The sequence below is a fragment of the Filicampus tigris genome, chromosome 6 (genome assembly GCF_054856515.1).
Source record: "Filicampus tigris isolate MCC_2025a chromosome 6, RoL_Ftig_1.0, whole genome shotgun sequence".
Taxonomy (NCBI): Eukaryota; Metazoa; Chordata; class Actinopteri; order Syngnathiformes; family Syngnathidae; genus Filicampus; species Filicampus tigris.
Genome location: NC_141222.1, coordinates 9,100,752 through 9,125,146, shown reverse-complemented (window position 1 = coordinate 9,125,146; position 24,395 = coordinate 9,100,752). Strand labels below are relative to the sequence as shown.

General features: G+C 40.1%; 1 protein-coding gene across 1 annotated transcript; it reads right to left on the bottom strand.

Annotated features, from left to right (window-relative positions):
* Positions 1-2,122: 2,122 nt before the first annotated feature.
* Positions 2,123-23,833, bottom strand: armh3 (armadillo like helical domain containing 3). The gene is made up of 26 exons (XM_086034188.1): positions 23,574-23,833; positions 22,386-22,495; positions 22,241-22,297; positions 20,223-20,369; positions 20,013-20,120; positions 19,818-19,910; positions 19,655-19,729; positions 19,161-19,247; positions 18,937-18,993; positions 18,412-18,455; positions 17,966-18,026; positions 17,824-17,870; positions 17,334-17,409; positions 16,960-17,053; positions 15,790-15,891; positions 15,589-15,647; positions 15,434-15,499; positions 14,815-14,884; positions 14,533-14,593; positions 14,357-14,445; positions 11,414-11,496; positions 11,068-11,194; positions 9,611-9,686; positions 7,307-7,385; positions 4,073-4,189; positions 2,123-2,797 (listed from the first exon to the last, which is right to left on the bottom strand). The coding sequence occupies exons 2-26, from the start codon at positions 22,485-22,487 to the stop codon at positions 2,705-2,707; spliced, it is 2,070 nt and encodes a 689-aa protein (XP_085890314.1). The 5' UTR covers positions 22,488-22,495; positions 23,574-23,833; the 3' UTR covers positions 2,123-2,704.
* Positions 23,834-24,395: the final 562 nt, after the last annotated feature.

Here is a 24,395-nt window from a genome sequence, read left to right as displayed (position 1 = left end):
CTCAGATAACGACCAATCATGGCTCAGCTTCAGAAATCAGGTGAGCTGTGATTGGTCGTTACCTGAGCAACTGTGATGTCATTTTCAAATGGCCGCCGTGAGAGATGGACAACAACGGGTGGATTTTACAGCTCAACTCATATTCCATAAACGCAATATTAATTTGAATGCCATGTTTCGACTAGTGGGCCTGCATAGAACATATGCTTGTCAAGAAATGTTTTGGGTTGACTTCCCTCTTTAATTTGACCTTTTATAAACTATTGAATGCACATACTCAACTGTTCAATGTCTCAGCATTTTCTGCACTAACTTGATGTTCCCTAACAATGAAGTGAAGGGAACAAATCACAACTGGTGTTTGATCCATGAATGAGATCAGCAAGTTGTGCAAAAAGCACTGAAACACTGAAGATTTGGACATATGGATTCAAACGTTTTAGAGAAGGTCATATGACATTCACCTGTAAAAGGTCATAGTGCATTTTAGGTTCATCTTGAAATTTCACCCAAAAGCCTTTTATTTTATGTGAGTATAGTATCTCAAAGGTAAGAAATTGAGGTAAACAGAGATACAGGTATAATCTGTTCCGTGTCCACGCTCACGACGGAAAATAGTAATTGTATCACAAATCACATTTTCCCAATGAAATGAATGAAAAAGCCATTAATCGGTTCAAGCCTTGCTGCCCCCCACCCCAAAAGCATTCCAAGTTATGTTATAACTGTACTTTATAAAAACATGAAGAAGTGAGAATTGAAATTAATGAAACAATTTTTATCACACTGTACCAATTAAATGCTGCTCCTTCTGGTGTGCCGCCTTTGACACGTGTGGGCAGTATAAGACAGAAAAATGGACATACTATTGATTGAGGCATTATAAATCTCACTTGAGCTCTTGGAATTCCTTGCTTGCCTCTTTACAGCAGCTAGTCATACTGCAGAGGGGGCGTGTCCTCTCTGAGCTCATCAGTACGGCAGTAATAGTCGGTCTACACAGAGGACAAAGGGTATCTTACTGTGAGTACTCGTCTGCCTACATGTTGCTGAACCATTTGTGGTTATTCCATTAAGTTAATGGGTTACATCGATGCAAATTAGCATTAGCATTAAGTTAGCGGGGCCTTCCAATTGAGTTGTTTGGCTGTTTTGAATAGTGATTTGATTAATGTCTAGTTGACAGCAAATTTCAACCGAGAGTGGTATTAAACAGCTTGAGGCCTCTTTTTTGATGAACTGTTCACTATTGTTCAACTTTTGCTTACTGTAAAGTGTGTTGAGTGCAATGCCACCAGGGTTGAATGTGAATAGCAGGTGACAAATACAGTAGGCTACATGTGCAGAAATGAGTAAGCCAACTCACAGCTTGACTACTACATGGATGATGGCCCAAAAAAATAAAGTAAAAAGAAAAAAAAAAAAATCAGTACAGCAGTGCCAAACGTCTTCAGGAGTGTTTAGTCTTGTGCTGTGCACACAGAGATACCGTCCAGGACACACAAAGTGAAACGAGGTAGGGGCACGCGGAAAAGGATCAGTATAAACAAAGTAGGCAATCTCCGTCTGAATGAAAATTTGATGAGAAAGACGATATGCTTAAATGCAACATTCCAAACACTCAGCAGCATTAATGGAAAGTCAAAGTCGCTGTAAAAATGTCTGGCTTGGTATGCACTTAAAGAGCCACCCATCGGTTTGTTAACCCTCAGGTTAGCTTGGCGAAAGGCAGACAACACCTTTGACTGGCCGGTACATCTCAGGGCACACAAACAATTCACACTTGCATTCACATCGTCACATTGTGGGAAGTGATTCATTTAATGATGCACAACATGCCCTTTGTATATGCCTGGTTGTTCAATTGAGACATAAACTATTTGATACACTTATGACCACATTTGCACAAAGGCTTCTCCCCGAAAGAGCAAAAATAGTCTTACAATTAACATTGAATAGAGCGCAGAAAATAAACTTAACTTTGCAGCATTTGGATAAACTAACATTTTCCTTAACGAGTCCAGCTCTATGTACACAATAAACACTAACAAATACAAACATGAAATAAGAAAAGTAGAAATAATCTATTGTAAATTGTAAAATGAATAACTGAGGAACCCAGTTGTGTGTATATATATTTTTTAATTTGTCATACTTGAAGCAAAAATCAAACCATGTGGGGAAAAAAAAATATCTACTTAGAAAAACAAAACCAAAAAAACTCACCATATTCAGTGTCATTAAACTTTAGTAAGAAATGATTATTAAGATACACAGTAGTTAGTCATGGCTTCCTTTTGGTAACTCCAGAGCATCAACATCATTACTAGTCCTCTATCAAGTGAAAATACTTGAAATGTATTTGAACACATACGGAGCAAAGTGAAGAATGAAGCGCAAAGTGGAGAAATAAATTAGACACACCTAGTCACCGCAGGCGCCACCAGCACTGGGTTCAAAATACATCTTCAAACTATCTGGAATCCCAACATTCATGGCATGTTAACAGTCCAGCCAATACTGCAGCTTGCGCACAAGGAGCCACACCCGCACCTGCATCCCACACACATGGCCGAGCCGTCCTTGAGAAAGTGCTTCGAGCCCGTCAGAGAAGTTTCGATAGTCCGAGAGGAATGAAGAGGACATGTTCAAGTTGGTGTTAGTGTGCGCGCGCCTGTTCACTGTCCGTGCATGGGAACGCTTCTCAGGAGATGGTGGAGAACTCTTTGAGAAGCACATCCTGACTCAGGGTGTTCAAAGACACGTTTTTCCTCACATTCAGGCTGATGGAGCGCACCTGAGGACACACACGCGACATGTCTTGGTCAATGCAGTCACAGCCCAGGGATGGCACTACGTAGGACGTGGCTTTTGAACAGCTGGCTTTTGTCGCTGTCCGATAACTTTACACTTGATGGATAATGCTGACTTTTTAACAGAGATTGTTCGCTTTCTCCTGTGGTCAATGTAACTTCAACTATATTAGCAATGGGACCGTTTCTTTAACCAATCAGATTTCAAATGCACCCTCGCATGGTCGATGACATCGGCATTTCGGTCCTCTTATAGGTTGGTCAGTTGCTAAATTCGACTAGCAAAACACATCTTCGGTGATCTGCACACATTAATAAATTTCTGCAGCTCTGGTGAGTGTGATGTATTTTATTGACATTTTTTTATTTTTGTCATATTAGATAAATATAGATTCTGAACCGCTCCAGGTAATGTACATGACGTATTAAAGGGGAAAGTCAACGCAAACATTTTTTTTCCAAGAATATGTTCTATGCATTCTGATAAATATTGCGTTTGTGGGATAAGTGTTAATCCACTGGTTTTTAGCCATCTCTGGGGGGCGGCCATTTTGTCTTCTGTCGACTGAAAATTAAATCACAACTGCTCACAACGACCAATCACGGCTCAGATTCAGAAAACAGGTCAGCCGTGATTGGTCGTTGTGAGCAGTTGTGATGTCATTTTCAGTCGACAGAAGACAACATGGCCACCCCAGAGATGGCTAAAAACCAGTGCTGCTTAACTTAAATTCCGCAAACGCAAAATTAATCAGAATGCCAACTAGTGGGTCTGCTGGGAACATATTCTTGAAAAAAATATGTTTGGGTTGACTTTCGCTTTAATGTCTTTTATAATTGTACCGTGACAGTGATGGTATTGAAGTCCGCATCGAAGGCCCAAGTACAACTGTGATTTTTTCTGTTCTTAAGTTGACTAATGCCTAAATTCATTTGAGTTGTGATTTTATAAATTTGCTTCTGGCTGGGGGAAAAAAAGGAACGTCAGCTTTTTAATACCAGTTTGCTGTCCTGTTTCTAAGTAACATCTGCACACGCACACATAACGCTATTTCAAGCGTTTTCCCATACACAAAACCTCCGCAAATTCATAAATGTGTTAATCCTGGTGCAAATGTATGTGCGAAAGGAGTCCCAGGCATGAAGCCAGTTGTTTTCTCGATCTTGTTCGCAACAGTCATTTTGACATAGCACAACAGCAAATCGAAGGACAGACACGATGATGGCCGGAAATGTGAGGTGCACTTTGGCTGTCTTACCAACTCCTTAAAGAAAGCCGCCTCTTTGGGCTGCTCCGAGTATCTCTCAAACTGGTCCAAACCATCCTGCAGTTTGAGCGTCAGGGTGTCGTAGTTGGAGCGCACCACCTCCAGCACCTAACGCAGCCAGAGGCAAAAGAGAGACACTGCATGACATGAACGCATAACTGAGACGGTCAAATATTCATTAGGGTTGAATACTTCAACAAAACATTTTATTTATGAGGGATCACGTGCTGCATCGTCACCATCGCCTGCTGGCTCCCTCTAAACTATTTCCAGCTCTTCTCCGTCCCTCTCTTTTCCACTCTTCTGCCTCAATGTGTGCATTATCAGTTCTTTTATTCCAAAGAATAAAACTTGACGTGTGTGTGTGTGTGTGTTTTATTTGTCAAGCTGAGATGAGAAGCCGGAGTGAAATCGGAGCTAATTATGCAAAGATTCTCCACAGCTCCACCCCTGACAGTTACCCTCTCACCCATGAAATAGGCGCTAATGCGGACATTTTTCATTATTTTATTAATGACCCCGAAACACAGCATGAACCGTTCACATTGGAACAGCTTTGCTCCACAAACAAAAATGCTGCTGACGTGGAAAAACTCAAACACATCGATGTTAAGTGCAGATCGTTTCCATTTATGGTATGCGTTCAGCACATGGCGTGCACTATGTCAAAAAAAGCTGAGCCATCACTTGTACACAATTTCCTTTGATTAATCGGAAGCCCTCCACACGTTTTTATTTGTAAAATGAAATTGTGATGAGACCTTCCACCCATGCCCGTGCGAGACATGTTTGAATGATAACCTCAGTTAATGTGCCTCCCGGGAAAAGAAATGAAAAGCGTGGAAGAGTTGAAACTGGCGGGAGATGGGACAGTCAGAGGAGGGGAAGCGTCAGCTGTGACAAACAGGCTGGAAGCACACACAAAAAAAAAAAAAAAAAAATGAAAAATGGAAGGAAGGTAAACAGAGCATGAAAAAGGAATCCAGAGAAGACAGGAGGCTGAAAGCTGGCTCACGTGACGGTTGAGCAAAGCGGCTTCGGCCCACAAACACAACTCTCCGCCGAGGCAACGCTCTGCATCATCAAGCAGGCATGTCAGCCTTGTTTTTTTGTTATCTTCAATAACAACTCTTTACAAGCGGCCCCATACTGGGATGTGTTTGCATTTTAATGTTGATCTGTGGTTCTGGATATCATCAATCTTCTCGTGTCGCTATCGGGAACAAAGACACAACAAGAAGATGGTGTATGGGTAGTGTGTGTGTGTGTCTTCACTCAAGGACGAGGAAGTAAATTCAAGACTTAAAGCTGCATTTGAGGATCCGCGGTTTAAATGAGTCCCGAAAGTAGTCAGTATTGGAACAGAGTCAACACCCCGCAGTCAGAAGTAAGACAACATTGGGGCCGATGTGCTAAGCACGAGTCAGTCCATTGGGCTCCGTTCGTCTCGTTTGCAACTCCGAGTCGCACAATGCCAGTCTAGCAGCCCAGCCGCACCGAACTTTCATTTTCCTCGCTTGCTTGTTGTGATTAAGTCAAGCAGATAAGCCCATGGTGGGATTATAATGAGCATATCCATCACGCTTATCGTTTTGAAAAATGTTTTTTCTATCCTCGCTGTGCTCTCGTTGACTCTAATGAGCTTGTCTCGTCATCAGTGCATCCAGCTCTTCCTTAATGACAAAAAGACGTCATTCCGTGTTTGTGGATGTGTGTGTGTGTGTGTGTGTCGGCAAAACATTCAGACATACAAGTCCAGATGTAGTTTGCATAACCAGCCACAACTGGAGGTAAACTGAACCCAAATCTGGCACTGGCATGGCAGCAAGTCACAGTAATTCGACACGCAGCTTGTCTTCTGCTTGGCGAGAGAGCTGATTTAGGAAGGGGATGATGGGTCAATTAGAGGACTGGAACAACTATTTGTAGTGTTTACTAAGAAAAAAATATCCAGTGAGTCAGCTGATTGTTGATGGCAGGCAAAGTCAACAACAACTACAATCATCGCTTGTAATGACCAAGGTATGTTAAAAAAAAAATCAAAATAAAACATATATATCACAAAACATGTTCAGAAGATTGGCTCCAGCAGAAGACCACACCAAGTGTCGGCTAAAGCATATAATTGAGGATCTGTTTCACGCAGGTTGATCCGAAATGAGACCTAACTCAAGGAGTTGGCACAACATGGAAGGAAATTGCTCATCCATTTCAGCTACATGACTAAAACAGCTACATTGAAGCAGTAGTTGGCACATCTAATTTACCGAGGTTTTGTGAGCTTTCCCTTCTGACCTGGAAATATCGACCAATTACGGCGCAGCTTCAGAAAACAGGTCAGCCGTGATTGGTCGTTACCTGAGCACTGAGCGGTTGTGATGTCATTTTCAGTCGACAGAAGACAAAATGGCCGCCCCTTTAGATGGCTAAAAGGGGGGGGATTTGGCTGCTTAACTCATATTCCACAAACGCAATATTAATCAGAATGCCGTGTTTCAACTTGTGGGTCTGCTGGAAACATATTCTTGAAAAAATGTGTTTGGGTTGACTTCCTCTTTAAGAAAAAAATCATTGATTCTCTATTTTAAAGAAAAAAAGGAAAATTAAAGTGAATTGTCTGGTTTTCTCTTGTGTCTTCATAATTTCTCTTTAACAAAGCAAATATGGATTGATCAGAATACTTGATTATTCGACAGAATTTTCAAAAGGATACTTGAATCCTAAAACATTTGTTAGCAACACATATCGCTGGCATCTGGCAGAATTCTCGCATCACTTTTCATGACAACATAAAAATGGCATGTTTGTTGAGCCACTAAAGTTGCATCATCGTGCGAGAGCAAGCAATTTACAACACTTCCAATTGGTCAATAATTTGTAAAAACAACCGACTCTCGTGGGGATTGAACTTGTGAGCTCAATTTGTGAAATAATATTATAATGACCAAAATTTGCACATAAAATGTTTCTGTCCGACCGAATATAAACAAACAACCAATCACACTTGATTTCACATCATCTGAGAGGGAACTGAACCCATACTGCCTGCACGGAAGTGGGCCGAGTGAACCGCTACACCATTTGTGACTACAATGGATACGTCATGGAAGAAATGTACCCACTGTTGTAGAATACAAATGAGTCCAGTCTGAATTTTGTGTAATCCCGCATCCAGCCCAAATACCCATGAGATACTGATGTTCTGGTGGGGATGTGTACTCTTACCTGCTCCTCTGACAGTTGCGAGATGTGGTTCACAGCAGCATATGACTCAATCTTGGGGTTAAAATGGTTGATGATTGCCCTTTAAGACAAAACGATCCTGTTAGCGGGCGTACAGCCACATGTGACTCTCCGCCTCATTCACTATTTACAGAAAATGAATCTGCTGCTTCAGTCAGCTGCAAAAGCTTTCATCACGATTTTGGAAGCAGGCGGCGGGGATTTGCTCCCAAACAGCCACAAGGGCATTAGGGCCACGAGGCAGTGATGAGGATCTGGCTCACAGTCTGAGTGCACTTCATCTCAGAGGAGGGAGATGAGGTCAAGCATCAGCAGATTGCAGCAGAGTTAGGTACGATGCACAACAATGGCAAACGGTGGAATCGTAAGACGCAAACTTTCAAAAACCTTTCAGCACATATACACATAAATAAAATCAAAATATGGGAGGTCTTTTGATTTGGATACGTGTTCAAGTTTCTCCAAAAGCAGACTATAACACAACTCATTATTAAATAAGAGCAGTTGTCTTCTCTTTAACAGGGAAGTAAATAAATAAACCATTGACAATGATATGTTCTATGCTAGTGTAATACGGCATTGTGATTAATATTGTGTTTGTGGAATATGAATAAAGCATCAAAATGCACCTGTTTTTATTCATCTCAGGGCGTGGCCATTTTTGCCACTTGCTGTCAACTGAAAATGGCATCACAGTTGCTCAAGGGTTCAGCTTGCTAACGTCATATGACTAAACCTAGGAAACAGGTGAGCTGTAATTGGTCATTACCTCAGCCCTTAGGCACTGTGATGTCATTTTCATTTGACAAAAAAAATGGTAAAATGGCTGCCCCCTGAGATGGATTTCAAAAAAGGTGGATTTTGCTGCTTAATTCATTTTCCACAAACACAATCAATCAGAATACCGTGTTTGCACTAGTGGAGGCACATAGAATATATTATTGTACGGAAAATTTTGACTTGACTTATTCTTTAACTCAAATTAAACAAAAATATGTTGCCTTGAACTGATATACCGTAAATAAAAAATAATTTAAATGAGTGACTTGCCTTTGTTATATACAGTATAAAAAGGGAGATCCCAGAAATAAGTCCCCTTTAAAATGGCCATTAAACTTTAAATAGGAACAAAACACCGAACAAGAATAATAATCAGCCCTACTACAGCAGTTTTACACCCTTTTGATCAGTCATCTGAGCTGAACTGTGCCAGCCCATACACCATTTTATTGACCTTCTTATTAAATGAGAATGTTTACTTATCTTGGAAATTAACTGTTAAATGTTTCCACGTACCACCTGAAATGTGCTTGCGTAGCTTGGGGAAACACTGCAGTGAGTGAAGTACAGGAGGCAACTATGCTGTGTTAATACATGTTTGGTAAACTGCAGATAGCAAACCAAAATACGGGTGCACCCAAGTCATGAATGACAGTGTGCAGGTTTGAATAGAGTAGCTATGCAACAGTGGACCTGCTCTGCACCTCATTTCTTTTTGATTGGATCTAATTGGAGCACAGCGGTGAAGTTCAAAAATATTTTCACGCATTAGCGTTAAATTCTATGGAATGATCCGTTTTATAGGCTGAATATAAATTGACGCCATAAGCACAAGCGTGAGCTGCAACGCTTCAGCTTGTACTGGCGTTATATGGAAAATAAATTCCAGTGACAGCAACACACAGAATTGTGCTCCATGTTATTTTTCTACTGTCATTTACGTGAGGAAGGCCATAGAATGTCGGGAGAGGACGACGGGAAGAAATCAAATTGGTTTAGTTTCTCCATCGACTATCCGACTCCTTTATTCCTCCCTGCCTTCATTTATTTATTTATTCTTTGGTCAATTATTCCACAACACTTAAATCCAGCTGCCTTCCGTTCAACCTTTACAAGTGCCAATTTAAGTAGCCGAGGCTCTGTGGAGAGCGCAACTGATTAGGTGAAAGAAACCTCAGGGAGAAACCAGCTCATAAAGGGACCTCAAAGCCAGGGTGACCCCAGAGGATCAAGGATGAGGAATTGCTTTACCACTGGGAAAAGACAGTATGCGTGTGAATCTTACTGAAGGGCACTAGGGAGAGGTGGAGGAAGTTCAAACTGGGATTAGATTGGGATCAAGAAACTAAATTAAATACAAATAATTGATTCACTCCAATTTGACCTTTCCCTACCACATTCTTCTTTGCAATCCATTGAACACAACACACAATCTGACTCTTTCTTCTTGAATACAGTTTTGGTGGTCAAGTGAGTGAGTGTGCGTGTGTGTGTGTGTTTTATTACCGAACATTAACAAGGGCATGTGTGACTTTACTCGCAGGCTCCTTCCACTGGCCAGTGTTTGTAGACACTCTCAGCACTGAAAAGTAACATGTTACAGATCAAAACAGTTCATTTACAAACTTCATTTACAGCATATTTGATGCCCATTATTTTAAAAGTGTTTTTGTCACATAACCACAATTTCTCATAATTAGCAGCTAACTCTATACAGTGCTATTTTATTTATAAAAAAAACATGACACAAAAATGGTGTGGTTTTTGGGGGGGCTGGAATCGATTAATGTGATTTCAATTCGTTTCAATAGGGAAAGTTAATGTGACATTTGAGTGATTTGAGTTAAAAGCATGGTCACGGAACGAGTTAAATTCGTATGTCAATGTACCCCTGTAGAACAATATTTGAAGGAATTAGGGGGAAAATATGTTTTCATATACTATATAAAATGTGATTTTTCCTTATAATGACACCAAACTAATTGCATATTTTGTCAAATTCTTTACAAACAATCACAAATAAAATACAACAGCGTTAATTGTGTCCAAGTCATTTTTGAACGGCAGATTTAACAATGTATCATTCAAGGATAATTATGGAGGTCATTCTGTTAACCCATTAAAGCTTGAAGCTCCTGGTGAGACATCTCTCTAAAACCTACGGTATTCTTTGGAGTCACCCTTGAAAACCTGACATTTTTGCCAGCTACAAAATAATTAATATCTCAGCCCATGTAGCAGATAGAAACATAATTCCCCAAAATTTGAGAGCTTAGACATGTGGCTTTCACACAGGCCCTATTTTATTAATATTTACTGTTTCAATCGAGGATGCAAGTGAAGCACTATTTTCATTTTTAAAAATCGAGTGGTAATTACCATGCTGTATTGTCTTACAAAGACGTTGAAATCAATCATTGTCTACGAGCATATATCTTAACCATACATCACGTTTGGATGGTTTCACGGTTTTAAAGTCCGCAAGCGTATCGTCTATATCACTGCCGTGACTTATATCAGAGCTCCCGCAATCGACTGTGCAGCCATTACTTCTCGAAAAAAAATCTGGATATCCTCCGACAACTCACGACGTCGTCGCATGTATATTCTGATGCATTTCATTGACTAAGAGACCGAGAATTGGATTAAAAAAAAGAAAATGACGTATACGCTCTCCCGGCTTTAAAGGGAGAAACACGCAACAGTGCTCCCGGCTTTAGTGGTAGAAACGCGGATATGCGCTCCCGTCCTTAATGGGTTAAATCCAATTTAGTAGTTGTAAGGATCCCGCTAATGATCCTTTTTTTTTTTTTTTTTCTTTTTTTTTTTTTACAAATCCTGGCCTTTTTTTTTTTTACAAATCCTTATACTGTCAGTGTCATGAGTAATTTAAGACTTTTAGCAAGTTTTTATCCTTTCCAGCTTTACAGCGGTTAAGGAATGCTTGAAGAAGTTAAACGTACCCATACAGTAGAGGTTGTCAAACACTTGGTGCATTCGTACAATCTCATAGTAGAGCTCATCGTAGCTGTTCGATGTGGGCAGAAATGTGTCACCATATGTGATGAACATGTTGAACAGGTTGACCACCTGGACAGGGAAACAGGAAGGCCGAACCATCTTATACTACAGTAGGCAGACATTTAGTTCGAGTTTGTGTTCCAAATATAGCATTTGTGACATCAGTCCTTGAACTTTTCCAACACAACTCGTAATTCAATCTTGTGCACTTTAGTCATGCAGAAGAATTGCCTGACACTTCTCAATATAGCCTTTTTGGTCTTTGTAAGATTAGTCTGTGTTTCTTACCAGTAGTGCCAGATGAAAGATGTTGTGCTTGGCCAGCAGTGTGGTTTCATTTGACAGTAGGAACTTGAGCAGGTTGATCAGCGCTACGCAGAGGGAGAACAGGACTCGTTAATGAAAAAAATATCCAGAGGGTTGAGAGACATCTTGGAGTAGAGGATTATGGCAGCACCACGCTTTAATCAGAGGACTCTACATCGCTATTAAGACATAATAATATTTAGAAACATTTAGAAACCTAGGCGAAAAAGCACAAAGAAGTCTGCTTTTTAAAAGACGCTGAAAGATAACAAGCATCTGCCGGTTTATTTTGACTCATTTGTTGCTTTTCCCTCTATTATCATTACCACAAGCAGGGAATGCGGCGCCATCCAGAGAATGAAGCTGATTATTGGTCTGATTAGAGGAATCAGTATTCTAATGAGACACGGCGCAATGGGACCATTAAAAAGTGGAATGTGATCCTGTGTTGTGTTGACCAGGCTGAAACCGGGGCCACCATGATGGATTGTGCTTTCTTTAGAGACTCATTATCCAAACTCAATGATGCAATTTATTTCCAAATGCACATGGCAATGACTTCAGAGTGAAATTGCATTTTGCTTGCAAAGGGTGTAAACATTGATGCACACCACACTTAAGCATCAAGAGATTTACAACACAAAAACAGTATTTCTCAACATAGCTAAGAGGGAGGAGAAAAAGATGAAAAATAGCAAAATTGAGACCATGAGTTCCAAAAAAATGTGTAACTTTAAAAGGGGAGTTTGCAGTACTAAAACTGCTCACAAAATTTGACTTCACTATTCCCTCCCACCCTCGAGTCTCTGACCAAAGCCACGCCCCTCAATAATGTGAACATGCACGAGACACGCACTGTACAACAAGGCCGGCTCTAGACAGGCATGCATGTGTGGGCAGCCACAAATCTTGTGGGCGCATTGTGCTCCAGCACCTTTTACCATGTTTAAGTGACAAATGCACTCACTTGGATGTGAGCAGTAGTTTACGGCTGTAAACTGCTATTAGAAACCTGACACTAGCTCATTTGCATACTGAAGGGCAATTGGAAGTTGAGTCTCAGCTCGCTGCAGCCAGCTTTCCCTCACAGCGAGCCGGCAGCAGGCCGATACTCTGAGCAGAGTGAAAAGGGGAGATGGAGCGGAGTCGAGAAACATGACACAAGAAACAATTTGATATATTTTATATTTGAGGGGGCAAGACGTTAAGACAGTAAGAAGTGGAGCGGAGGAGAGGGACATGAGATCATAAAAATATGTGAAATATAATATATGTCGGGGGATTTAGTTTGGGGGGCGCACAACATTTATTTGAGGAGGCCAGGCCCCCTCTTGCCTCTGCCTAGACGCGAATTGTAAACAAGCTGATGTAAGCCACGGATGCTATGTTACTAGCATTTCTTACTTATGATCAAATGTTGCAAAACACCCAATTGTATCCGTTTGAAGTTTGCTTTTTCTGGAATGTACAATCAAATACATTTCAAAGAGGTGATAACTTGTCAAGTAGAAAGTTTGCTAATTCTGCAATGGTTCGAAATCTTCTCAGCTGCCTTTGGTCCCTCCTCTTCTGGAATCGCAGCTTCTATGTGTAACGTAGGCAAGCAAAAATGGTGCTGGCAACTCAGGTTTTTAAGCCTAGCAATTAGCGCGCTTGGCTCCAAACGATTGAGACGGTGGTGGTGCGTCGTCAAAACCCAACCCTGGCTGAACAACCCAGGACACTATATTGTTTACCCTTGTTCTGTCGCGGGCTCTGTCCAATTCCTTCGTTTTAACTTTTGTTGCTAATTGAAGGTAAACAATCTGTGAAAATGTCAGCAAAGGCTGCGGGGATGTGCCCAAGAATGCACGGCAAATGATTCAAAACAGCTCGTTTGTCACGCCCTCTTGTCTCTGAGAGGTGGTTGATCTTCGGGCGCAGAGGATTCTTTAATAGAAAATAAAAACTGCAAAATGCCCCATTAAGGTTACACCCATTACTTTTAGGAAATATTTGCAGCTTGTATTTTTTCAACCATAAGAATAGCTATCAAATGAAACTGACAAGCCACAACATTATACCCACGTGAACAGTATAATGATTAAGGCTGGGCGAAATGGCTGAAAAAAAAGTATTTCATATTAGTTAATATTGTTGTTGATTTCTTTTTAACAATTTCAAAAAAGAAAAACAATACATTTGATTAAAGAGAAAATAAAGCAACTATCCGGAGGAAGAATACCATTCAAAATATCTGGGAGTAAATACATTTTCAAGGAATGCACGATATTGGTGTACACTGTAACGCAGTTTAGTGTGCAAAGTTGTTTGCACTCAAGCTTCCCGAGCAAAACCGTAAATGCTGATTTGCGAAAGATGCTGCCCCAAAACAGTATCGTTGATACAGTTACATCGTTGTTTATACAATGCAAGTGTCGCGAATTGCATACATTACAAGTTGAGCAACCGTCTTAGGTCTAACTTTCACTTTTGAGCAGGCCCATTACACCATGTTCCAAATTATTATGCAAATGATATAAATTTGATAACAGATTTTTATCAAATCTATGTAAATGGAACTCAGCATAATTTTCCAGTAATCAGCTTTTAGAACATCATTTGAATGTTTTCAAACAAAACTCACAATATTAACAGTATTTTTTTTCAAAAATACAAACTTTTTTTTTAACTGCACTGTTCCCAAATTATTACCTACTGCAGTATTTCATTTCATTAGAACAGCCTCCCAAAACTGCTGTTTTGATGTGAACTGCCTTCCACCTTTATATCTTTGCTTGAGGGTGCTCCAAAGGTTTTGAACAGAGTTGAGGTCAGGGGAGGATGGGGTCACAATATTTGACAGCTCTAATAGTGCTCATATTGTTATGGTGACTGGTTATTGTAATGTTACAGTTGATTTCCCTTTTTAGAAATGCTGCATACCTGACCATAGCTCTCTCCAAGTGTAGTGTAACCTGATTCTGCACTTCTTCTGGTAGCAGAGAAGCTTGTGAATGATCTGAACACAGCGTCTGTTCAGGATATAAACAAAACAAAAAAAAAATGTGATTGATATGCATGCATTTTTTGTGCCTTGAGCGTGTACTATGTTTACTCACAAGTATAAATCCATGGGGAAATCCTTCATCATGTGTGTGACAATAAATTCTACCATCAGATCTATGGAGAGTTTAAAAAAGCAGTTGAAAAGTTAATTATAAAAGCTGATCTCCTTTTGCAAAATGCCTGCAACAAAGGCGATAAAAGCATGTTAAAGCGACTACGTCAATGATATTCCCGTAACCCTTGACTCCCAAGTCAGCATCAATTACAGTGAATGAAGTTAAATGAAGCCTCAAAGATGAGGCAAATGTGACAACTAATGTGAAACGTCTTCTCACCTAGAACTGCACATACCAGCGGCAGACAAGGGATGTTCTTCTCCACGGCTTTCTTTCTGTGCCTCATGGGCTGCAGAAGAGAATCAGTTTGACACGTCTTCTTAGGACTCGATCGTATGATGCTTCATACAACGGTTCATGGTTCATGCAACACGACAACATAAGGATGTTGTACTCCATGACAACCGAGAAAAGAATCATCAAGATAAGTTTGGCTGTATGTCGGCAGGTTTTTGATCTTATCATTTTAATTTCCTTGTTAAGATGCCGAATATCATACATATGGCCATATTTAACACAACATTCAACAAGTGCTGCAGATGTTTGCTGGACGAGAAAATGCAACAAGTTCATCAAGTACACAGCAGATGATTCGCTAGCTTGGCTTCAATAACATCTAATATTAAATTCTGAAAGCTGGTCATTGGGTTGGTCAACATATGCAATTCATTAACAGATGAGATGCCCCTTAGCCAGTCAAAAAACGGCTGTTTTGCTGGTGTGATAAAACCTACGCTTCAGTCGGATCAGATTTTAAAAATTGTTTCAAAAGTTATGACCGTTACGAAACACAAGCATACACAGTAAACCATTCAACATTTTCATACCAGAGACTCACCATTCTATGCAGGCTGACTCTGAAGTTCATATTATCATCGTGCAGAAAGGCATCAGCATACTGGTCCTGTCACACACATACACCACGTGGTAAAGACGACCGAGCTCCAAAGTTCAGGTGACTGGGGGATGTCAAAGTATGCACGCTGCTCCTACCTCGGCTATACATGTGAGGATGATTAGGCACAGTCTGGCACTGTTGAGTCGATGCTCATCTGAAAACATGTCACATTTTATTTGTGGGAAAATTATATCCAGTACATAAACACGCCAGGTTAGGCACGCGCGTCACACAAGCACTGTATATAATGCACGTACGAGAGGAAGGGGATGGAATAGGAAATGTGCTATTTGTACCTTTAGTATCCTGCATTACGATAGAGGCGTACTTGAGGAAGGTGATGAGAAGGTTGCTTGTCTGCAGGTTGGGATCCAGTGGCAGCTCTGGGTTGTTCATCACTACACAGAGCACGAACAGTTAAAACGTCAGCCAATCTGCGTGTATGTGTATGGAAAGCTTCTTATTGAATAACTTTAAATCTGACAAACCCTTCACCACAAGTCAGTTCCAGGTCAGTTATTCCCTTAATAATCTAATCAAAACATCGCTGAGCCTTGACTTGGCCCTCTAAAAGTGAGAGCACTGTCTTGCAGTGGTTGTATTCATTCAAGCAAACACGGATAAGAGAAGGAACCTTTCAGATCCATCATTGAAACTGCTGCGTTGTCTCGACACGTATCTTCAACCACTGAAAACCTCTGATCACAATTGCTTGTTTCACTAATGGTGAAGCAGTCATTTCTATTTCCCAGCGTCGCTCAAATTCTCATTTGTTTCCATCTTCCTCCGATCACTGCGGGCCCACAGGGTAGGACCATTTCCCACTGTCTCTACAGATTCCATCACAGGGAGTTTGAGTGCACTTGGATAGTCCTGACTGCAGGATAGAAACATGCATGCTTATTAGCGTGCGTGTATCCCAAATGAACCGCATGTGCACACACAAAATATGAAGCGCTTTGGTCCGATGAGAAACATGAGTATGAAGGTGTCTTCCAGCTGTCTTGGCAGAACTGAACCAACTCCGTTACGTAAAACAAACTACTAAATATTTCAAAAGGTTGCTGGTGTAGGTGCTTTTGTGTGTCCAAGAGTTTTTGGTCACGACGGGAGTAAAGAGGCAGAGACCCTTAATGCTGAAAAGCTTTCAAAATACTTTGTTCTATTTCACAGCCCCTTCAGGTACGTGCAAATTGTTTAAAGGGCAAGTTGTGGTTTCAAACTTTTGTAAACATACTTCGAGTGGAGGCTCTGGGATACTTAAAATTGGAAAGCAGGACAGTTTGCTGGGGGCACTGCAGCGTAATTTACCTTTTCATTCTAGAAATTCAGAAGGTTTTAGGGCATTAAAAGTAATCTAGCATGCTATTCCTTGTGCTATGACTCCCAAACTAATTGCCAAAAAAACAGCTCTACGGCTATTAGAACAACCGAGACAAAAGAAAAGGAGAAAGGGAATGACATACTGTCTAGGGAGGGTGGCGTTGTACCAAGCGGCGTCGTTGGTGTGGTCTGAGGTGGGCTGGTCGGCGTAGCTACAATGTCAATCTCAGGGTGGCTCTGTGAAAAGACCAAAAACATGGAAGATTTTATTATAAAGGTGTCACTCAGTGAACAACGGACTCGTGTTTCCATAGGTGCATTGAGGAAAAAAATTGTAGTTAGAAATGAGTACGAAGACATGAAGAGCGCCCCAAAAAACAACGTGAAACGCTACAACTTACAAAATGATATCCTCATGCAGAGCACTGATAACTGACAGCAGTTCACACAGGGCAAAACATGCGGCTCAGTGTGTGTGGACAGACATGCAAACCCCAAGAAAAGGTTTGAGTGTTACCTGTGCTAGTACAGTAATGAAGTTGCGGTTGAGGTGCACAGCCTCGTACAGTGCCAGCAAAATGGCTTCATTGGTCCTGCAGACAAAATGGACATTCAAAGTTGGAGCCAACAGATTCATTGAAAGGGAGAATGGTCGCAAGGCAAAAACCTCATCAATAAAAATATTACCAATTTGTTCCAGAAAAGTTCAAAACAACCCAAACTCTATTTTCAGAGCAGGCCTGCGGGCTACTCGTGTGGTCCTTGGGGCTACTTGGGGCCCGCAGGCACCACATTGGTGACACTTTCTAGAAATTTGTTCTGGGTTAAAACCAATTGAAGTGTGAATCAGTAACACAATGAATCCACCATTTGAAATCCATCCTAACAGTTATGTTGAGTTTCATGTGTGTGGCTGCATTTGAATGGTAGAATCGCACAATAGATACATTTTGCAACCACTAAAACAAAGAAAACAATTATTTCTAAAAACTGAGATTGTCACATACTGAACAGAGAGCTTCTCATCCGCATCTGCAATAAACATGCTGCCCACCTGTGGACGAAAGCAGAAACAAAACAACAAATCTAAGCATCAATGCAAAACTATGCAACCATCTTTTCAATAAATTGTTCGAAGGAAATACCTACCATACTAGTGAGGGTGGAGAAGAAGCCGCCCTGGTGCTCTTCCTCTTTGTCTTTGTACTGCCTGTAGCGAGAGAGTAAATAGGGACAATTAACAGGAAGAAGGAAGTAATGAAGTTGACAGAATGATAGGTAGAGTCAGACAAAGACAAAGTAACCAAAAGGTTTTTGCATTATATACGCAGTAATGGACTAAACAAAGCTGTCACTCATTACTTGGATACATTTGTCAATTGACACAACCACTGACTTTTGAATCTGCATTAAAATTCCGAAACATTGCTGCATACAAAAACATTTATGACTGACAAAGGACAGCAGGCTATCAATAACTTTTTCACTATTCTCTTCAGACCTGTAGAAATAGAACATTTATTTAAAACACCAAATTAAACTCATTATCGTAGACCGTTACTTTTTGTTTATACGTGGACAGGATTACATCGTACCTGTTATATTCTGTTAGCGCGTGGTGGACAACAAGGCCCATTCCCTGAGAGAAACAAACAACAGAAGCAGCACACCGATGCATATTAGATTGTTTTGTCTTAACGACTATTGTAAGTGGTGATGACATACATGTTTGAGGCGCAGTTAGATTTTGTTTGAACAATTCTATATGGACCATACTCCACACTCAGTGGAGAGCAAACCTACACCACGGCTGAACTGTTAACAAACTAAAAATAAAAATCGGGGTGCATCACATTTGTTTATCTGTTCATGTCCACTTCTTGGTTCATTGAGGATGACTAACAGAAAGTTAGTCAGAAAGCCATAATTTACTGAAAATAATTAAATACAGAGGTGTATCTGGTTTCTCCCTTTGCAAGTACTGTGCCCCTACATAGAAGTATGTCCTTTTATTTTTTGTTTGACTATTGCCAAATCACTCTGTGAAAAAAAGGTAATTCAAACAACAAAGCAAAAAGTATCTTGAAACTTTTGCACAGCACTTTAAAGGACATACTTACATCCAGTGTGGGCTCATCATCCACGATGGAGAGCTTCACAATATATGGATTTACAGACTGACAAAGACAGGAAAAACAAAGTGAAAATTGAAGGATTTTACAAACATTTTGTAAACTACACCAACAAAGGCACAGAAGTACACAAAATCTGCCCAAGTCAAATGAAGGTAATGTATTTGTTACATTACTAATATTGAGTGCATCAGGTCAGTCAAAGAACAAACCTCATACTTCCTGTAATTGACCAGAAGGGCCAGAAGAACGACGGCATCATAACCATGCTGCCCTCTACTGGACACATCAGAAAGAATCTGCACAGACCAAGCGGAAGCACTGATGACGCACAACGTGTTTTAAAAAGAAAACAATCACAATACAGATATTACAGTTAACACGAGCTACAACAAAATGTTTTGATACGCAGCCAACTTTCAGATTACCTTTTTTTCCCGCCAATTTTCGCATGTTCATTGAGATACAGATTTAATCTACATGGCTGGTATTTGGTTCCTCCCATTGATTTCAATAATAATTACACATTTAAAACTACAGTAACATTATGCGACTAAGAAATGAGTAATGAAAAAAATACAACTAAACACTGTACTTTAAGTATGGGATATTTGTGCACTGAATGTGGTCTTTTACTCCAAAAACAACTGCACAAAATTGCTATGTTCACACCCATCCATTCATAGAGCCCATCTTATCATTTTACCTGCAGAATGGCTTCAAAGATGCTATTGATCATCACATATTCCAAGATGGTGTTCTGACTAATATTGTCTGTTACCTGTAAACACACAGAATAATCAAGTTAAAAATGGTCCCTGACAGTAAGAGTAGCAAAAGTACTCTTCAATATTTTTCTTATGTCTCACCGTCACCAGACACAGCAGAAGTTTGAGACAAAGGCTCTTCAGACTCTCTGAGCCATCTCCACAAAGGAGGCTGTCCAGTCTTTCCATTAGGTCCTGTAGCAAACACACCATTGATTGAACCTCTTTTCATCCATTTTCCATGCATATGCATGGCAGAGATTTTTTTTTCTTCCACATTTTATATTGACTGAATACCTTCATCCTTTGCTCGGCCTTGTCAAAGCCCACGAGCATATTGATGATGTCAAAGCCAGACGCCGACTTGTTCTTTTGATGAACTCCTCTGAAAAGTGCACAGAGAGTCTGGGAGAGCAGAAAAGGAGAACGCGGACGGCACAAAGCCAGGATTTGGTTAGAAATGGAAACATACAGCACACACAACTCAGGTCAAAAATGACAAGTCACCTGCAGAGCATTGACCACTTTTATCTGATGTTCCTCTCCGAGAGCCTGAACACTGTGATGGAAGAGCGAATTGATGTTGTCCTGAACCCGCTGCACCTCCTCGCCATCGACACTCTCTAGCTTTGACTCCAGGTACTCCAAGTTCACCTGGAAAATCAGAGACAACATTTTGAAATGGACAAAACACAGAACAATGCTGTACACGCAAACGACTGGAGGAGGAATGTAAGACAAGTAGCATTGTACAAGGAAAAACTCATACAGACCATGGAAGTTAGTCAACTGCAACGTTTTCAACATGGACGCTAACAACTTATTTTAGCCACCTATTTCTATTATTATTTTCTGAACTGTGCAGCATTTTTCAATTCTACAATTAGCCCTTTAGGACACTCACTCCTGTTTTTAGTTCATGTTTCATTCACCTTATTTCATGTGTGCTTTGCCTTGTGTTGTTTTCATTATACTACTGGAATAGCGAATTGTGGCTAAATAAAACAGTTACATATTTCTGACCAGAGTGCCATAAAAGATCATCATGCTGCTGCGGGAAATGCTGCAATTTCACTTTATTTGTGCGAAAATTATTGTTCATTAATTACAAATGTATATTGTCCATCGATCTATGCCAGTGTCATATAGTGGCAGGCAGAGTAATTAAATGCTCTTCCCCACAACCTGTTAATGTTCATAGAACGGAATATGTCATGGTTATTTGTGTTAACACTAGGACTACCAGGATTTTGAAACTATAAGAACTACGAGCGCCGTCATTTTGACGGATTGTGCTCGGTTGCTTTCTAACAATGACGCCATTGGCTAAAATCATCCTGACTCGCTGCTTGAGTGTCTAATAAAGGTATTTTGTTTATTACAATTATTTTGTGTGTGTGTCCTAATGGAAATTACATCATATAAATGAATGAGAAACAGGTGGCGGAGCACCTATTGCCCAGTGCAGCTTTCGCGCTGTCAGCGGGTCAGCTGTTATATAATACAGCTGATTTGGAACCGAAGGAAAGGAAACGCGTGTCGCAAACGGCTTTACTGCACTTCACTTCGAAGAAGAGGAAGTAAATCCGAAGCACGGCTGACAAAATAACTCTGTCCCGAGCGCAACCAAGCGGGGAAGAAATATACACAGAATTGGGAATAGTCAAGATTATCAATATATGCAAAGTAATAACACATCAATGTTTGAAAACAGTCAAAATGACTGCTTTCCTAGTCCTAGTGTTAAACAGGCCCAGATTTCAAACTAAATAAGTCAATCTGTGAATAAATTGAAGGTGAGTTCATCATTACTTCAGTATTCAATAACTTTTTGTGACTTTATCGACCTATCCATCTGCCTATCATAAATGGAGTAGCTCACTAGGTTTTCATATAATAGTCAACAATATGAATGCCTGTGATAAATAAAACAGTTCACTCTTTTTTTTTAGTTATATGTGGAATGGTCAGATTTGACTCGTTTTCTCAGCTTGTTTTGTGTTGTTACAATGCAAACAAAAGAAATCAACATGTGAATACTGAAGCATTTGTAATTTCTACAATTTTCTAGGAGAAGTGGTGCAATATTTGATAGCAGGGGTGCCAATGTTTTTGGCCATGTCTGTATTATTGGATTAACAACTTTCTGTTAGTGTCCATCAAAACTGACCTTTACTATCTTTGTAAAGACAAAATGTTTGCTGCAGCTCTTGTGCTGCATCACATCAGATAGGGCAGATGTTCCTACTGAAGAGTCTGCTGAGTATTTTTATGTTATTATGGCAATGCAAATAAAATCTGAATTGTTCGCTACATTTGAGAGGTGTTTAATGTCTTTAAATGAATTCAACTTTATTTATGGAGCACACCTTAATTAACCTAACTATTATTCATGTGTGAGACAATATAATGACATATTGATACAATTAGTAATTTAACAATATATTTTTTGAAGAAAAAAAGCTAATTTTACAAAGAACACATTTAGATGTTCTTACACTTAAAGTATTGACTCTATATTGTACCTTCATCAGAAACAGCTCATCCCAGAAGCGAGGGTTAATCTTAGCTGGGTCCTCTTTCTAAAACAAACATACAACGCATTATTTACAAAAAACAATATGACTACACATGTTGATGTAATGTGGGTTTGTGATGTATGATACTCACTGCAAAGATTTCATCGTACATCAACACCACCTTTTCCTTCAACGGCTTCTTAGAGGATGATGTCCTCCTCAGCAAACCTGCCTTCTTCTCCACCTGAGACATGGTGAGGTCTAAGGATATGGACACATACATATTCATCACAGATGGGCTACGATAAGATCACTGTCAGTAGCTAAACCCACAAAAAAGTATAAAGATATGGTTGTGGTGTCCGAATACGCATTACTATGCAATTCTAATTCAAAAGTATACTTTCTATGAACATCAATGCTCTCTTGAATAGAATTTTGAAGAGCCGAGACATTGATGTGAGTCACTCTAAAAAGCTTTAACCTGTGCTGCTAAGCATTCAATAACTTTTACCAGAGGCGGAGGGACAACAACCAGCCTTTAAGTCCACAGACTATTTTTACTAGGCTCACAGTGACAAGTGCAGAATGCAAGCTGTCTTAGTTGGTGAGAAAATTGGACAATGCCCAAAAGATTTATGTGCATGCAAGTGATGCGTGCCGTCTTCTACAATTACAATTTTGTTTAACAGATTTATTTTTTTTACTCTTGGTGATGGGTTGTTACATGTTATTATGCTACTGATATGCAACATATGCTCATATAGGCACCACCGAGGACAATAAACAAGGAGTGTGAAAGAGGGGCAGAGGGGCACAGGCCAAAAAGTGGGGTGCTTTTGCCCTCTGCCACAACCCAAAACTCGTGCTGTAAGTCGGTTGGCAGTTTAACATAATGTATGGCCGTTTTTTTTCGCGTGTAAATTCGCAATTGTGCTCATTTACTACGCATGTAACTTGTTTACCAGCTGACGTTGGCTAAAATGAATCGATCCTGATCCATGGGATGGCCAGCTAATCAACTAGCGTTAGCTAAGACTCATGTTTAACTACACTTCTACAGTCTGCATTTCACCTGATTTGTGAATGGAGCACAAAATGTTCATGCTACGGAGAGCATTGTATTCAATTGTCAATAACTCCAGTAACACCCTGTTTTTGAATTCTCGATTAGCGAACCAACAGCTAACGCTGCCTAGCTCAAAGCTGTCAAGTAAACGACGTTAGCACCCATTTAACGAGCTTTTACAAGCCACGCGTGGCCGTGGAAAATTGATGTCAAAATCGTGTTGCGCTTTTTGGGCCAGGTTTCTGCAAAGACACAAGGGTTCGTTCTCACCTCACTTTGCGTGTATGATGTAGCTCATGAATCCTTGACACAACAGTTGTTCTTCAGCTAGCATACTGCTAACTAGTGTTGAGCCTTCTACCGGTCCATAGTGTCACTACACCCACATACACACGTACAGTACAGTGCTGTACAGGTATTTGGCCTCATAAATTACACTTGTTGAAACGTGGGCACATTTCATTATTGAGGAATTTGATTTCGGGTTTTTTAGTTTTCTTACCCTCAATGGCCCATTGAGTCGAATGGTAAATAAGACTGGCTCATTGACAATTTTTGTCTTGGAAATATTTAACTTAACAAGCCCAGAAAAGGCAATCTGTAAATGTTTTAAATGTTGTGTCTTTAGAGATATTTCTAATGATGTGTGAAGGGATACCAGTATGATATACACTTATGAAATTACACATTCGCTCAGATAAATTTACATTTTAATGTGACGTCACTCATTTGTGAAAAAAATAATCATTTAAAAACAGATCATATGCAAAACTATTTGTAGAGCTGGGCATTTTACTAAAAATTGAGCATCCGTTATTCGTCATCCGTCTGCAGCGTGGGTAACTTTCCGTCGTCGTCATTCCCTTTTTCTCGGGGTGGGGGGGAATAATACCCGCCTATAAGACCGGTCCACCTCTGATTTTAAACGGGCTTCCTTCAGCGATTGCGACTATTATTGTACATATTTGCAATGCATCGCTAACTGCAAATACTGTCAATATAATTCCAACTTTGTTCTCATTGTACAAATATTACTATAGCATCATTGACTATATTTGTATACTGTAGGGCTGCATTATACTATATATCGAA

Excerpts from the sequence above, each read along its gene's own strand:
- armh3 (XM_086034188.1), bottom strand. The coding sequence starts at position 22,487 with ATGTCTCAGGTGGAGAAGAAGGCAGGTTTGCTGAGGAGGACATCATCC. Across the intron at positions 14,446-14,532 it reads TTCCCCATGGATTTATACTT|ACGCTGTGTTCAGATCATTC; the intron begins GTGAGTAAACAT and ends TATCCTGAACAG. Across the intron at positions 2,798-4,072 it reads CGGCTTTCTTTAAGGAGTTG|GTGCGCTCCATCAGCCTGAA; the intron begins GTAAGACAGCCA and ends GTGTGTCCTCAG.